The 17,430-nt window shown below is 36.5% G+C and overlaps 6 protein-coding genes across 6 annotated transcripts; 3 read left to right on the top strand and 3 right to left on the bottom strand.

Moving 5' to 3' along the window:
- Window positions 1-135: 135 nt before the first annotated feature.
- Window positions 136-4,281, bottom strand: DFA_06512 (uncharacterized protein; the record flags this gene model as incomplete). Its single annotated transcript, XM_004362156.1, has 11 exons — window positions 136-1,037; window positions 1,118-1,525; window positions 1,605-2,087; window positions 2,179-2,429; window positions 2,500-2,637; window positions 2,745-2,813; window positions 2,899-2,964; window positions 3,228-3,527; window positions 3,636-3,806; window positions 3,873-4,008; window positions 4,173-4,281. The coding sequence occupies 11 exons, from the start codon at window positions 4,279-4,281 to the stop codon at window positions 136-138; spliced, it is 3,033 nt and encodes a 1,010-aa protein (XP_004362213.1).
- Window positions 4,282-4,733: 452 nt separating this feature from the next.
- Window positions 4,734-6,698, bottom strand: dpp3-2 (dipeptidyl-peptidase III; the record flags this gene model as incomplete). Its single annotated transcript, XM_004362155.1, has 1 exon — window positions 4,734-6,698. The coding sequence occupies one exon, from the start codon at window positions 6,696-6,698 to the stop codon at window positions 4,734-4,736; it is 1,965 nt and encodes a 654-aa protein (XP_004362212.1).
- Window positions 6,699-6,884: 186 nt separating this feature from the next.
- On the top strand, window positions 6,885-8,279 carry DFA_06510 (uncharacterized protein; the record flags this gene model as incomplete). The annotated part of the gene is made up of 1 exon (XM_004362154.1): window positions 6,885-8,279. One exon carries the CDS (start codon window positions 6,885-6,887, stop codon window positions 8,277-8,279), a length of 1,395 nt encoding a protein of 464 aa, XP_004362211.1.
- Window positions 8,280-8,910: 631 nt separating this feature from the next.
- On the bottom strand, window positions 8,911-13,127 carry napA (component of SCAR regulatory complex; the record flags this gene model as incomplete). The annotated part of the gene is made up of 3 exons (XM_004362153.1): window positions 8,911-11,108; window positions 11,187-12,473; window positions 13,121-13,127. The coding sequence occupies 3 exons, from the start codon at window positions 13,125-13,127 to the stop codon at window positions 8,911-8,913; spliced, it is 3,492 nt and encodes a 1,163-aa protein (XP_004362210.1).
- An 87-nt stretch (window positions 13,128-13,214) lies between these two features.
- Window positions 13,215-14,471, top strand: rrs1 (ribosome biogenesis regulatory protein; the record flags this gene model as incomplete). Its single annotated transcript, XM_004362152.1, has 3 exons — window positions 13,215-13,390; window positions 13,539-13,689; window positions 13,815-14,471. The coding sequence occupies 3 exons, from the start codon at window positions 13,215-13,217 to the stop codon at window positions 14,469-14,471; spliced, it is 984 nt and encodes a 327-aa protein (XP_004362209.1).
- Window positions 14,472-15,094: 623 nt separating this feature from the next.
- Window positions 15,095-16,960, top strand: glud1 (NAD-dependent glutamate dehydrogenase; the record flags this gene model as incomplete). The annotated part of the gene is made up of 2 exons (XM_004362151.1): window positions 15,095-15,177; window positions 15,541-16,960. 2 exons carry the CDS (start codon window positions 15,095-15,097, stop codon window positions 16,958-16,960), a joined length of 1,503 nt encoding a protein of 500 aa, XP_004362208.1.
- Between the last annotated feature and the right edge of the window lie 470 nt (window positions 16,961-17,430).

Raw genomic sequence — 17,430 nt, 5'->3', positions numbered from 1 at the left:
GAATGCCAACCAAAAAAAAAAATTTGTTTGATGGGTTTTGTTACATCCTTTTACACACTCAAATTTCTAAGTTCAATATGTTAATACAATATGATATGTATCATTATTATTATTATTTATTAATAACTAGTTATTTTAATTTAGTTCAATTGATTTTGATCTTGTATTAGCTAGTTTGCGTTGGATGTGTTTTCTTCCAAAGAAACCAGCAGCTCCAACCAAGATGGCTGCAACGGGCACAGCAACACCAACTCCAGCTTTCCATGCAACCGACGATGTCTCACTGCCACATGAAACTTGATCGATTTCCAAAGGAGTGAAATCAAAACTGGTCTGGCATAGCTGACAATGTGGTAGTTTGACTGCTAGTGAAAATATCGAGTTGCCACTGCTACCGCTGCCGCCATCCTGTTGTTGAACAACTCTTGAATAAGTTTCCAAACCATTGGATATTGAATAATCAATGAATCTACCATTGAATTGTGCTCTTTGATTGACTACTTGGACGTATTGAACTGATACACCAAACTCATCAGTCTTTGTCAATGATACAGTTACCTTGTCACATCCACGATCTATTGTTTGTGATGGTGATTGTTCCTCTGACGACGATAATTGTTGATAAATAATTTGAAGGGTTGACATTGGTGATAGGTATGGCCAATCAATGATAGACACTGATAATTTAGTCGACGATGGATTCAATAATAGGGAATGGTTACCCAAGTAATTGGAATCGGTTGATGGTTGTTGTGAAAATGTTGTGTTGGCTATAATGGTTGTATTACCAAATCCAGAAACTGAACTATTTGTCGTCGTCGTATAGGTATATGATGATGATGAAGAGTCTGATGTCCACTGGTCTTCTTGTAACTTTAATTCTCTCAATACACTATTATCAAAATTTAATTCTTGAATAGATACCAATCCAAATTTAAATGCTCCGTATGACACCAATTCATCATCACCATTTAATCTTGTTAAATTATATTCAATAATTGGTTGTCGTGATGTATTTTTAATTGTTGTATTTATAACTAAAAATAGAAATAGAAAATAAAATTAATATTATTATTTCTTTAATTATTTAATTAATTAGATCTATTTTTTGACTTACATTTAGTTAAACAATTATCAAATTGATTATAATTAGGGTTACATTGACATTGACCATTATCTTGACAAATACCATGACCAAAACATTTACTTGTTGATTCTTCACATTGTTCTTTGGTTTGTGGTACAGAAGGTGGTGTTGTAGTTGTTGGAATGACAGGGAAATACAATAAAGAATCAGCATAAAAGGTTAGATTGTCAAGTGAAACATTAATATTTGCTAATCCCAATGATGGAGTATCTACAAGCGAGCAATTGATCATTTCTCTTGTACTAGAGGTGATATTACAATCCAATGTATTATTAATTCTAACCGTTGCATTTAATTGTCCCATCTCTCCAAATTCACCATAAATAGTTAAATTCTTATAATCATTTGATATATTAATTGCTGTTATACTTGGATAAACTAAATTAAATAAAAATTAAATTAATTAATATTTGGTCTGTTTTTTTTGTTTTTTTGTTTGATTTGTTTTATATCGTACCTGGAGAAGAAAATGTAAACATTGAACTTGTAGAATAATATTGATTTGATACAGTAATATTTTTATCATTCCATGGAATATAATCAAAGGTTTGACAAAGTAAATATTTAGTTTGCATTGATACGATTTGACAAGGGATTGTATTGTCAACCATGACAGTATGGACAACTGCACTATTAAAATATTCAAATGTGATGTTTAGTAATGCACCACCCTCTACCAATGTTGATTGAGTGTCTGCCATGGTAATGGCAATCTCAATCACTTGTAATGGAAAAGTGTAAGAGTAGTAGTCACTTAACTTGATGACCATAGTTTTCTTTGGTCCACTTAGATAGTCTGTTGTAAATTCTATCAATGAGTTTGGTACGATTCGTTTGATTGAATATCTTGTAAAGTTCTTTTCACCATATCCTAAATTGGTACCACTAATTAATGCTTTTCCAAACTTTGTATAAATATCCAATGAATCAATTGTAAAATCTAAATTAATTAAAAATTAAATTAATAAATTATTAATTATTCATTTTCATTCCCCTTGTTGTTTTTTTGGTTGTCTGTATTGTATACATACTACAATTGAAATTAGGTGGAGGGGTAATGGTAGTTTTAATAACTTTGGGATCCGATAAATAACAATAGAGACATTCTGGAAGTGTGGTGATTCCAGAATTTAATATATTCAATGATAGATCGACACTGCACATATCAGGCGAGACACTACCAGTCAATAATGGATTATATGATAAATCCAAATATAATTTCTTTTTTGATGAAAATAAGTTCCAAGGGACTTGACCTTTGGCATTATCAAAAGATGATGTACTAAATAAATAAATAATTGATTAATTAATGAGCTAATTCAAATTTTAGACAACTTTGTTTTGAAACATACAAAGAATCTAATAAAGGTGGGAGTGTAATATTTGGGATGACAGAAATTGGAATATTTTGCTGCAAAATAATACTTGTCAATTGTGATGGATAACTTGTAAATGGGAATGGTCCTTTAAAATTATATTCCCCTAACCTTCTACAATAAATATAATGTAATATAAAAAATAAATTAAAAAAGTTAATACAATGTATAAATAAATATATTTATCATGATCACAATCCACTATAGTGTGGGCCACTTACAAAGTTTTAAGATTTGTATAATCTGTTATAGATCCATCAATCAATGTAATATTATGTTGCATAAGATCTCTATTGTTTTTTTTTAGAAAAAAAATAATAATATTAAATTAGATGAATCATTCAATTACTTTAGATAATCATAAAAAGTACTTACAAATTTTCAATTGTTTTAGGGTTTGGATTTGAAAATTTAATATCTACAAATCTACTAAGTATTGTACTATATATGTTTTATAAATATATTTATATTAATATTAATATTAATTAATTCTTCTTGATAATAATAATAATAATAATTGCGATGGTGGTGCTTACACATTGGGACAATTTGTATGTCTATGATTTATAAGGAATGTTGGAGCGGCGATGGATATATTGCTATTGTGTTCATAATGTTAGTTTGTTAGTATCAAACTTTCTATTTTCTATTTTCTATTTTCTATTTTCTATTTTCTATTTTCTTTTTTTTTGTTTGAGACATACTAAGCTTTTAAAGCAGGGAATGATGATTCGGATATAGTGATTGTTGTTGAATTAACATCTCTAGTATATAATCCAAAATATTTGAGGTTTGGAAGATAAATAGATTCATCGATTTTAAAGTTAAACCCAGTACATGTCAATTGAATTTTTTCAACAATCGATGTTGACGCGAGAAATAGGTTGAGATCGATTGGATTATTTGGTGAATTACACCAATATTCAAAATGTTTGAGATTAGGATATTGTTGTGGATTTGGGAATCCATAAGGTATTACAACAAATGTAGCTTCAACTTCAGCTCTAAAAATAAATAAATAAATAAATAAATAAATAAATAAAAAATTAATATATTTTAAAATTATTATTATTATTATTCTTGTTTGTTTGTCCGCTCTGCTCTCTACATACATTAAAGTTTCAAGTTTTGAAAGATTTTGAATAAGTTTGGCAAATACAAAGGAAGTGTTTTTAACTTGAATTGTAAAGGTTCTAAACTCTGTCAACTCTGGCAGATTGTAAGAAATGAATGTTGGATCGGGTACACCTAAACCAGTCGTAAATGTGTCTCCTTTAACATCACTAAAATTAAAAAAAAACATTAACATATATGTAGTTAGATTAAGAGGAGTGACTGATAATAAATACATTTTAGTAATATGATATCCGTTAGTTGAATTGGTACAAAAGAAAGTATAGTTGCTAGTAGCTCCACCACATATAGCTGCTTGATTCTCTTGTATTTTCAATCCATATTGTCTAATCATAAAGATTGCAGATGTTACTATAATAATAATAATAATAACAATGGTTTCATCAAATTATTTGAATAAAAAAATGAAAATAATTGTATTAGTACACAATGCAATGTGTGGGTGATCAATCAATCGATCAATCGATCGATCGCGATCGGAAATACAACAACAATTGTATTGTAACAAAACATACATTCTGATTGTGGTAATACCAACTGAGATGTTACTTGATCTATAAAATGGAATGAACAACAACACAATAGTATAAGGATTGTGAATGTTGATGATGATTGTTTCATCATCTTTTTGAATTATATGTGTCTTTCTATGTTTATACCTGTAAGAATGAATGAATGAATGAAGTTTGTTTCTTGTCTCTCTCTTTAAACACTTGTGAATCCTTATCGATCAATCAACTTGGTTTCACACACAAATTGAAACACTAGTGAACAGATAAAAAAGACAAACACAGGTGATTCCACCACGAGATATTTCAGATGGAATGGGGTTGCTTTTTTTAAAACACTCTGTTTTGAACCCGATGAGATGAAATTGTGTGATTTGATTGGTGACTTTTTGAATTAAGAGATGTTTGATTATGATAATCCGCATTGTATTGAATCCATGGATAGATGCCATCTATGCGGGAAATCTAACCTTTCACTTCATCTTGATTTTGATTTGGGATAGTCGGATCTCTATCTATCTATCTCTATCTATTCTTTTTTTTCCTTTCCATTTTTATTATTATTAATTATTTTTGTAAAGATAAATATTTAAAATCAAACATTTGTTTTTTGAAATCCTTTTGATATTCAACATTGATTGTTTGTATTTCATCACCGTTGGTGGTGACGGGGATAAGGGTTGGCATGACGAGTGAAGCGTAGGCTGCAACACCCAATGTTTTGATTCTATGTTTGACTTGGTCTCGGAGTTGTTTGTCGACGTAGAGAGCATAGGTATCGACTAGTTTCTGAGCTGCTGGGAGATCACCTTCGGCCTTGATACGCATAATCTCTGACAAGAGAATACCGACTTGACGGTGTGCCTCTTTATAGTCGACAATGACATAGTAGGTCTTGCCATCACGCTCTCTCTTTTCGACAGACTTGGAGTTTTGAATGATATAGTTGGCAATGAGCTGTCTGTTTTTCATGTGATCCTCTTCGAGCTTGTCACCGTCGATCTTGCGTAATTGTACGAGCACGGTTCTGATTTGTTGGCGGTACAGTGTCTTGCCAATCTCGTCGCTGTCGACGATACCCAACTCGACCAACTTGGGGTCGTAGATGTGCCAGAGTGCGACCAAGTCGGCACGAGCTTCCTCGAGCGTGCTATAGTAGCCCGGCAAGCATGCGCTGGGATCGGGGACGACACAGAGACCGGATGCATGGCCGAGTGCCTCGTGCAAGGCAGTGGCGAGGTTGTCGGCAAATGTCCCGTACTGCTTCTCCATGTCAATCTCTTGCTGATCCCAGCAAAACTCGGCCGTCATTGACTCTCCCAATCCTTCATCAGACGCCTGTGCGTTGTTTTGGAGTACTATACTTTTCGATCCATGTTGTTCACGAATACTCTCTTCGTTTGGCAAGTTGACACCGAGAATACAACCAGGTCCCATACCACCAACTCCAGCCACCACCATGACCACATTGAGAGAGATCGGTTTGATATCTTTCTTTTTGTACTTTTCGTCCCATGGCATACGCTGTTCAAAGTAGTGGGCATTGTCTCCAATCTTGCTGATACTAGCCGTCAGCTTTTGGTGCTTCCAATAGACCGATCCTTCATACTGTGCACGCAGTCCCATTGGATCGGTGTACACCTCGATGAATCCCAAAATAAAGTCGACGACACTATTGTCACCGACCCAATGTATATTGTATTGTCTGAAATCTTCTGCTTCACCAGTCTGCAAGTATCTGATCAACAACTGAATAGTTTTCTGTTGTTCAGCGCTCTCTGCATATTTGACAGCCTTTTCCAAATGGTAAATGACATTGGTGAGCTCGTTGGCATAACGACCTGGACCAATTCCCAAGTCACTCGATCCAGCTCTCCAAACTTCTACGTCCAACGATCCATCGGCACGTTTGACAACAGTCGAGTTGAGTTGGTACTTGTCATTATCCGTGCCAACAAACCCTTTGACTTGTTCCAACGTCAATGACTGATCGTAAAAGTTGACAGCACTCTCTTTAATCCAATCTTCTCCAGGACTCTTCTCGGTCAATATCTTTCTGTCATTTGGATCGTACAATAGTGTCTCCAAACTTGTCACCAATTCTAAAGCATCTTTTTTACCTTGTAAATTGAATCCCTGACCAAGAGCACTGATTATTTCAACTAATCTATCTTTTGGACACACTTCTTTAGACAATGTAATCTTTGCACTTGTGTATTGATCATATGGACCATTACCAATCCAAGTGTAATAGAGGTATGTTTGAATACACTCTAATTCCTTTTCAAACTTTTGTTTTACACTTGGTGTCTTGTCCGAAACCTCTATGATATCTTCTACCAAGTTTCTAAGTGCAAGACATTGTGGATGAGATTGATCGTATGCAATATCTCTACCAGCCAATGCAGCACGATAAAGATGATACATTAATATCTTGTCTCTTGTCTCTAATTCATCAAATCCATCAATATACAATTGAACTAATTGTATCTTATTATCTATAACATTTAATTTATATCTATTCTCTGTCATTATTATTATTATTATCTATCTCTATGTGTATGACACAAACAAACAAAAAATAAATTAAAAATAAATTATTGAGCTCAAACATCTGATCTTCACACCACTCAGATTAGTATTTTTATTTATTATTTTTTATTATAATTATTATTATTATGATAAAAAGAATGTATATCGACTCATCAACATCATAACATGTTTAAAAGAAAAAGAGGTGGAGATGATAATAATAGTAATAATGTAGATGGTTATAATAGTAAGGATGATAGAGATACATCATCAACAACGATATTTACAGATAAACAAAGTAAAAGAAATGAATCATTTGTACAATCAGTAGCTAAAAGAAGAGCTGATAGAATTGATCAACAACAACAACAAGAGAATAATAACTATGATACTACTACAAAACAAAAGAAATTGAAATGGGTCAAACCTGGTACTGTACCAACTGATCAAGATCGTTGTCAATTTGTAAAGTATAATGATAATCATCATCATGGCTTTGGAAAAAGATGTAAATCAAAAAAAGAACAACAATCCTCTTCATCTTCATCTTTGTCCCCATCTTCATCTTTATCTTTGAAATATTGTAAATATCACAAGAATGTTGACAATGTTGAATATGGAAGATGTAAAGGATGCTCCTCAAAATCAATGAAACAATGTAAAAAATATGTTTTAAAAAAGGATGTATTCTGTAAACAACATCTTATACCTTTATACTCTAAAATCATTGAAAAATTAAATCAAAATAATAATAATCAAAATAAGATTGATGAAATTTATAATCATCCTACTTGGAATTGGAATAATAATCAAAACAAAGAGGAAAAGGATATTTTTATCGAATTGGATCAAGAATTTGAATTACCAGTTAATAATAATAATAATAATTTGGATGGTAATTCTTCAGATGAACAACCATCATTTCCAATTGATTTTTCAAGTACAAAATTAAATCATTTAAATGATTTAAGATTATCAAGATTGGAATCAAGTAAAAGAAATAATCTAAAGATTATTCCAAAAGAAAAGAATTCTTCTCAACAGGATGAAAATATCAATGTTAATAGTAAAAAGAACAAGAAAAAAAAGAAAAAGAATAACAATGATCCAAACTATTTTATTAAAATTAAAAGAAAAGGAAATAATAATTCTAAAATCAAAAAACAAAAAGAACAAGAAGAAATTAAAACTATAACAAATACAACAAACAAATTAAAACAAAATATAAAGGAAAAAGAAAAGGAAAAAGAAAAGGAAAAAGAACAAGAAAAAGAAAAAGAAACAAACAAATTAAAACAAAACATTGAAAAAGAAAAAGAAAATATTACGAAAATATCATTTTCAATTACTCCTGCAACCATCACCAACGCCACGAAAACTACAACAACTACAATACCTAAAAACAAAGAAACCCCATCCGCCAAACCTAAGGCAACAACAAAACAAACCAATCCAACAACAACAACAACAACGATACCAACGAAACCACCCCTAACAACAACATCAAAAAAACCAATATTTTTTGGAAAGGTTACATCAATTATGGATGAGTTAGGCTGGGATGATGACGAAGACGAATAAATAATGAATTTAAAAGAATCTCAATGGGTCATTGTCAATCTCCCATATGCCAACATTTTGATAAAGTAATATGTCATATCTAAGGATGATCTTGATATCTTGCTTAGAATGCCTTCACCATTCAAAAAAAATTGTTCTATAGGAGGTTCTTTATAAAGAAGAAGAAGAATATTTAGTTAATCACAAATAAAATATTATGATTATAATGATGAAGATCAAACCTGTCATTTTAGAAATGTTTATATGTTGAATGAAAGGACGATATGATAGGAACTAACCAGTGAGTAAGTATTATCATTCTTCTTCTGCAAAGTCAAAAATTGTTAGAATTTAACTTTATCCATTAGAGATCCATCTTCACAGGGACGGTCGCCGATCCTTGAAGAATTTGTTTGGACGACTTGTTGATTTCCTACCCAGGGATCTTTATTAATATTACAATTTGATTTTTATTTAAATTTTAATTTTTTGATTTATGTTGTTTTCTTTTGGGGGATATTTATATAGAGAGATAGATGGGCGGATGGGGAGGACGGAACAAAATACTTTACTTTAGTTGTATTTGTTTTAAAAAAAAAAAAGGTATATATATCGCGATTTTTTACCTTTACTTTACTTTACTCTTTTTGATTTAGAAGGTTTGTTCAGTTTGACCTTCAGGTGATTTAGCCAAATTTTTGATTTCATAAATTTCTCTATACATATTTCTGATGAGAGCATAGGGAAGGAATTGTTCCAAGACGTCCTTGGAGATGAGAGGAGAGTCTTGAACAAACTTGTCCAAAAAGACAACGACCGATGGCAAATCATTGGGTGTCTTTTCAACCTTGCCTCTGAACAAACGCATGATGAGGACGGCACTAATCTCGACAAACTTTTGCAACGAGACTACAATCTCTGCTTCATTGCCAGTGGTGCTGTTGATGGCGCCAAATGCAATCAATAGGTCGTTTATGCAACGCGACAAGACATTGATATTGTTGGTGTATGCTTCGAGTGATGGACGGTAGGTAGCTTCTTTCCAAAAGGTCGATTGGAACGAGACGGCGTACATGATGGGTAACATCTCCCACAACTTCTTGTCAGCTTCGGTTGAAATCTTTCGCAAAAACAGTTTGAGGTATTGATCGGCCACACCTACATCGAGACCAGCGTCCAAAGCGATCGTGTCAACTCCGAGGAACTCGGGGAACATGAATGTGTTTTTGTTGTACTCTGCAAAGGCTGTATCGACCGCGCCGGCAATATAAGGGATTTCTTGTTGTGAGGTGGTGCGGATAGCGTCACGCAACATGGCACGCAATTGCAATGCATTGCCGACAGCAATCGATCTCGAGACAAAGTTGTCCAAATCGATAGTCTTGAACTTTTTGAGGACGTCTTGCCATTTGCTCTTGTAGAATGACTGTTGGTATTCCTCCAATTGTGCCATATTGGCCGACAAGATGTCCTTGATGGCTGTGACGTGTCCGAGGACGGTACGGAGCAGCTCACGTTCGATCAACTTGACACCGTATGGCCCGATGAGACGTACCATGGCTTCTGTCTCGACGAGGTCGGTATGGTCTTCAGCACGGAACGGCAAGCCTGTCTTGGAGAGGTATCCGAGACGAGCGGGCGAGTAGACTACACCGTTTCCAAGCGGTTGGTTAGCAGCAACATGCAACTTTTTGGCAACAAAGTCAGTGTAGTAGTTGGTAAACGAGTGGAGAGTAGCGTCGCTGTACTCGATTTCACCTTCTGGGAACCAGTCGATACGTCCGCACTTGCCAAGCACCTTGGCGTAAAACTCTGTGAGCATAGTCTCACGGATCAAATCACCAACATCAATCTCGACATAGTTTTCGACCATTTGCAAGACACCGAGGAATACGTGTAACTGTGTCTCGTAGGACGATGGACGGATGAGTGTGGTGGGGTCGGCTGGCGAGGTGGGCAATGCAGTTTGACGCATATACTGCTTGAGAGTAGCGGTCATACGCTCACGCAAAAACTCGCGTGGCACAAACACATGGTCGTGTACACTAATCTCCATAAACTCGTTGAGTGCCGTGCACAACTGGAATGCATTCTTTTGGTACATACGCAACTGCTCGAGATTGGCACGTCCCTTGAAATGACTCTCGGAGCCTGGCTCGACCGGTGTCACAAAGTCCTTGGGTGGACGCCAGTCCTTGCGCTTTTGAAGCAGTGGGAATGCAGCGTTGACGTCGGCCAGTTGGTTCTCGTTGGCTTGGAACTGCTGGATGACGGCCGAGCTCAAAATCTGCACAATGCGGTTTGCAATCTTGTTGAGTGCGCCATTGGCGAGATCGGCACACTCCTTGCCGATAAACTCCTTCTCCTCGGGGAAGAACTGTGTTGGCACGGTGTTGGGGAATTGAGAGAGCAGACGGAGGAAGATCATGGCTTGTGTGGGTTGGTCAGCACCCTCCATAATAGCTTGGTCAAATGCAGTCAACAAACCATCCTTGAACGACCACAAACCGGCCAATTGCGAGTACTCTTCCAATTGTTGGTCGATAGAGTCGACGTTGAGCGAATGGATAAACACAAGATTGAGACGTGAAGATATGTGTTGAGAGTCTGATTCCTTGAGTGAACATGAACTACTGTACAACAAATACTCTAATCTCATCCAATTGTCACGCAACGCCGAAAAGTTGTAATCAATCATACCTCCTTGAATCTGTTTCAATTCCGATACAATTGTATTGATGGTTTGTGTCACTGTTGTACCTGCTGTCTGCAATACATGTGGTGTTAAAATCTTGGTCAATCCTAATAAATCTGCTCCAATTATATATTCAACATAATAATTTTGGATTACTAAAAAAAAAGAATTAAAAGTAAGGTTAGAATATATATTTATATTTGTTTGTTTTTCTTTTCTTTTTCTTTTCTTACTTTGCTTATTTTGATAAACTAGTCCAATTAATTTATCAATAAAATATAATAAAGAACTAATACGTTTGTCACGAATATCATTTTGTTTGTTGTAATACTTTTTAACCTTTTCTGGAGGGGTTGATTCATGGTGACGGAAATACCAAAAGATTTCGTCCTTGGCCATCGAGAGAGCGGCGAGGAGGACGTTAAACTTGGGTGCCAAGAGACAGGGACGGTCACGGAACAAGTTGTACATGGCTTCGAGCTCTTGACGCACATAGATACGTTTTTCATAGTGTTTGCGTGGAGCATCAGTGCACGAGGCTTGGGTAGCCTCTTTGATGACCTTGCGTTGCTTTTGCAACTGGATAGTCTTGCTCTTGTAGTTTTTAAAGAGCGACGAGAACTCTGAGTGGATGGGGAACGAGATGTCCTTGAAGATGGGCAAGTGGAAGCCCTCGGACAAGGCAAACTTGACGAGCTCGATGGCCGAGGGAGTGCCGAGTGTGCCGGGTGCGCAGAGTGCGCCAAACAAGATCCACTGGTTCATACGGGCACCGTAGGCCAGGTCGGTACGATACTGGTCTTGGATGGGACGGGCGATATCCTCTGGTTTGAGGATAAGGTTGAGTGCACCGTCACGACGCAACTGTGTGATGAATTTGCGTTTGGCGTACGACTCGGCAACCGATGCCAAGATGTGACCGATGGTGTCGTTGATGGCACGGAACTCGTCTTGCAACTTTTTGATGGGTGCGTCGGAAAAGTCGTGCACCCAACGCACTGTGCGTTGGTAGTTTGGCTCGACGGCCGATCGGATGTGTTGAAAGAGACGAGCAAACACGCCGAGCACTGTACGACGGTCGCCAATCATACCAATGAGCACGTGGATCTTGACGTAGAGTACGACGAGGTCCATAAATGCGGCAGCCAACTGGATCGAGTTAGTAAACTTGATCGATGCCGTCGTGCCGCTAATCTCTTGCAGCAGCGAGAAACAGGCGTCACGCCAGTCGCAGCAGTCGACCAATGTATCATAGTGTGGCTCCAAGTCCTCGACATACTGCTTGGCACGCGATGTCAGCAGCTCCACACCCTGCACCTTGTCGAGCTCGGGAAAGTCGGGGAACTTGGCCATCAAATTCTTGATGGCACGTCCAATCTTTTCATCCGACAAGAACAATGGTCTAGTCTTGGCCGATGTCAAAAACACTCTTGTATTGTACAGTCTATGTAATAGTTGCTCTCCATTCTCCTTTACCAAATGAATCTTTTCTGGCAACTTTTGAAAGTTTGTTTGTGACACTTTAAATTAGAATAATCAAACAAACAAACAAACAAACAAATAAATTGAAAGAAGAAGAAGAAGAAGAAGAAGAAGAAGAAGAAGAAGAAGAAGAAGAAGAAGAAGAAGAAGAAGTTAGTTTATTTCAATCAATCATTTGACACTCTTTACTCAATCAACTCTACTTACTTTTGTTTTAAAAAATATCTATATGATTATATATACAAGAACACAGAAGAAGAAGAAGAAGGTTATATAATAGTAAAATAGTAATAGTAGTAATAGTAATGTATGTTACAATGTGATGATGGGTGAAGTTGTGATGGTTGGTTTAGTTGGTATTTACTACTCTATACTATACTTTGACTATCAATTATGATGATGATAATCTTATCTACTGATTGTGATATGTAGAAGTATACTTTTGTAAGTAAAGTATGTTTGTTATGTGAAGGTAAGTTATAGGTAGAGAGAGGAGAGAGATAGAGATACTTCACTCATCTTAGATTGCTTGGTTTGGTGCTGTGAGGAAAAAAAAAAACTTTTAAAAAAATCCAAAATGAGGGGTCTTCCATCCATCATACAAAGTTTTTACTATGAGCGGGTGACACCCTCATTAAAAAACAAAAAAAGTTTTGGGGTACGAGACTCGTTCGTTATTTCGCACATGACATCGTTTTAATAATTTACTTTTTTATTATTTATTTTTATTGTCCCTTTCTTCTTATATACATATACATACTTACATATACATATACATAATGTCAACTACTACAACGTCGTCGACTACTGCTCCAGAAGGAGTTATCAATGCATCAGATATATTAGCACAAAATAAGTTCTCTAGTCATTTGGTTGAAAAGGAAGATTCTCTATTATACGATTTGGGTAATCTCTGTGCTTTTGATTTCTCTTCTCTAAATAAAGCTGAATACAAGTATGAGACTATATAAACATATATAATATATAATAACAACAACATAGTACAACACATACTCAAGATATATTATGTATCTTGAAACATTCAAATCTCTAACACATCCTATCTCTATCTCTATCTTTCAAAACTTTTATTTGTTTACTAGTGAAAACCCAGAAGAATATATAAATAAGATTAGCAGAGATAATGTTCAATTGTTGATTACTAGAATGTTCCAATTGGACAGTAAAGTTGTAGAGTCTGGTGCTTTAGCATTATTACCCAAACCACTTACCCCAATACCAAGAATGAAGCCAGTATGTTTAAACTATAAACTATATATAGATATATATATATATATATATTATACATTGTATTTGTTTGTTTTGTTTATTGACATTATATTTATTTATTTAATTCTTTTACTTTTTTAATTTTCTAGATTCCAGAAGCCAAACAACAGACTAGATGGGAAGCATTCGCAGCCATCAAGGACATCAAAAAGAGAAAGAAAGACAGCAAGGTATGGGACGAGACACACAAGGAATGGAGACACTCATGGGGATACAAACGTGCAAACGACGAAGGCGAGAACTTTGCCATGTACGCCAATCCAAATAACCCCGAACAAGACCCATTCCAAAAACTTATCGACGACAAAAAGGAGCGTGTCGACAAGAACAAACGTCTCGAACAACGTAATCTCGACGAATCACACAAGCGTTCCAGCTCGATGGTTGGCAGCAACAATGGTTTGGATTTCTCCAAAGAGAATCGTGGTCAAATCAAAAACGACGTTAGAAATACACTAAATGTTGCCAAGGTTTCAACAGCCAGCATGGGCAAATTCGACAAAGTCCTCGAAGGCGACAAGAAGTTGCCAACCAGAGGTGTCAAGCGTTTGGCCGGTCTCGGTGACAACAATATCCAAGGTGAATCTGAAAACAGTCTCAAGATGGTCAAGCGTATTCTCAACAAGGAGGAAGGTATTCTCAATGTTGACAAGGCTACCAACCAATTCATCACCAACGAGAACAAGGAAAATATGAAAAAGAAATTCAAAGATGGAGGTAGACCAATTAAAAAATCAAAGAAATAAATTAATAAAAAAGAATAAATAAAAAGAATAAATCCAAACAAAAATATAATATAATATTTAAAATATCCAAAACAAACAAACAAACAAACAAACAAACAAACCAATCAATCAAATCAAATACTTTAACAAATAATTATTTGTTTTCAAAAAAAAATATATTTCCAATTTCCTTTTTCCACTTTTTGACCACTCTTTAGATATATAAATATGGTGTCACAGATATATAGATCCTATCCCCTTTTAGGACGTAGACATAATATGGAGAGAGAGGTATAATATAATATATTAGTTTTTAAAAAAAAAAAACAAAAATTGGGAAATGGAAATTTCAAGAAGATCGAAATTGACGTCAATATATCGAATGTGTCATAATATCATCCTCTTCGTCATCATATCACACATTCATAAACCACAATACAATGTCTTGTTTGAGAGTGTTGAACGTTACTGTGTGGTGGGAGGGAAACAACAAAATATCCTTTTTTTTTGAATTTTTTTTTTTCTTTTCGATGCTCAGCTGTCTGGCACTCTCCAACCTCTCGATCAGCTTAGCAAAAAAGTTCAATTTTGAAATTCATTCTTTGTTTGTTTGTTGTAATAAATAATATTAACACCACATCAAAATGAATCGTTTAGTCAGCCGTTGTCTCAACAACAGCCGTAACGTCAATCAAGCCGTCAGACAATATTCAACTCAAGTATCTCAGTATGTTTTTACAAAAATACAACCAACTATCATCCATCATCCATCTAGCTTCCCTTCCCTTCCCCATCATTTAAAATGATCCGATCATCATAGCATACAGACTAAACAATCAACATGTCAAAGTGATTTGTTGGGTCACTAAAATACTATAATTTATAATGATAGTTCAGTTCATCATAAATTGTATCGATCATCCCTGGTGGGTGAACATACATGTTGTTGATGTATCGATCGAATCAAAAAAAAAAAAAAAAACGATTAAGGGGAAGCGGGGGATGATGGTCAAAAGAAAAATCACTACCTCTTATCTTTCATCCATCCTAATCCAAATCCCTTTTTCTACTACTCTTCTTCTTCTTTTAGACATGATATTGATAATGAACCAAGATTTTTGGAATGTTTCAAGACCTTTTTTGACAAGGCAGCTGGTTTGACCAACCTCAAGCCAGGTGTTATCAACAATATGAAGGAATGTAATGTTGCACTCCGTGTTGAATTCCCAATCAAGAATGAACATGGTGACGTAGACATTATTGCTGGTTACCGTGCCCAACACTCTCATCATCGTCTTCCATGCAAGGGAGGTATCCGTTACTCTGAAGAGGTCGATCTCCAAGAAGTCATGGCTTTGGCCTCGTTGATGACCTACAAGTGTGCCGTCGTCGACGTGCCATTTGGTGGTGCCAAGGGTGGTGTCCGTATCGACCCAAAGAAATACACTGTTGCCCAACGTGAAAAGATCACCCGTGCCTACACACTCCTTCTCTGCCAAAAGAACTTTATCGGCCCAGGTGTCGATGTGCCAGCCCCCGACATGGGCACTGGTGAGCAAGAAATGGCCTGGATCCGTGACACTTACCAAGCCTTCAACACCAACGACGTCGACTCGATGGCCTGCGTCACCGGCAAACCCATCAGCTCGGGCGGTATCCGTGGCCGTACCGAAGCCACCGGTCTCGGTGTCTTCTACGGTATCCGTGAGTTCCTTTCCTACGAAGAGGTGCTCCAAAAGACCGGCCTCACTCCAGGCATCAAGGGCAAGAAGATCGTCATCCAAGGTTTCGGTAACGTCGGTTACTGGGCCGCCAAGTTCTTTGAGCAAGCCGGCGCCAAGATCATCGCCGTCGCCGAGCACAACGGTGCCGTCTACAACCCCGAAGGTCTCAACGTCGACGCCTTGAACAAGTACAAGCTCCAACACGGCACCTTTATCGACTTCCCAGGCGCCACCAACATGCCCGATGCCCACAAGGCCCTCGAAATCGCCTGCGACATTTTGATCCCAGCCGCCCTCGAGAAGCAAATCCACGTTGGCAACTGCCACAACATCCAAGCCAAGATTATTGGTGAAGCCGCCAACGGCCCAATGACCCCCAACGCCGACGAGTACCTCCTCAAGCGTGGTCACGTCATCATCCCAGATCTCCTCCTCAACGCCGGTGGTGTCACTGTCTCTTATTTCGAATGGCTCAAGAACCTTTCCCACGTCCGTTTCGGTCGTCTCAACAAGAAATGGGAAGAGTCGAGCAAGAAGATGCTCCTCGACTTTGTCGAATCCACCGTCAACAAAAAGTTGGGTGATGCCGAACGTAACCTCATCATCCACGGTGCCGACGAAATCGATATCGTCCGTTCCGGTCTCGATGACACCATGACCAACGCTTGCGCTGAAACCAGAAAGACCGCCATCGAAAAGAACACTGATTTCCGTACTGCCGCCCTCTACAACGCCATCATGAAGATCAAGGCTGTCTATGAATCATCTGGTAACCTCTTCTCTTAAATCCAAAAAACTAAACACACTAAATCCCAAACTAAACCAAAACAAATATAAATTGTAAAACTTTTTTTTTTTTTAATCATTTAAACATTACAAGGTTGTTGTTTATTTTTTTAATATCGATCACGAATATTCTTTAGGAGAGAGTTTTCACAAACAATCTCAAATATAGTAATTGGAAGACGGAATGGATCCATTGATAGTTGATTAACTATGGTTATTTTTAGACAAAGACGGATCAATTTCCGTGGTCATGGATGGTGGAGTGTTTGTTTCCTTCCTGGTTCTGATAACCGCGTTGTTGAGCTTGTTTCTTTTCAAAGATATTAATTTTTTTCCAAAATTATTTGAAAAAAACAGAATCAATCAGGTGGCAAGAATTCATTTTCACTTAATCAGCAACAAATTGTTTAATTTCACTTCAACTTGTGGTGGTGGCTGACATCCATGGATGTTGCTTTTAGTAAGTTTTA

This window comes from Cavenderia fasciculata (genome assembly GCF_000203815.1).
Source record: "Cavenderia fasciculata unplaced genomic scaffold Scf_Dfasci-G-p-12c09.r1-3, whole genome shotgun sequence".
Classification (NCBI taxonomy): Eukaryota; Evosea; class Eumycetozoa; order Acytosteliales; family Cavenderiaceae; genus Cavenderia; species Cavenderia fasciculata.
Note: the sequence above shows the minus strand (reverse complement) of the source record. Positions and strands in the feature narration are given on the sequence as shown.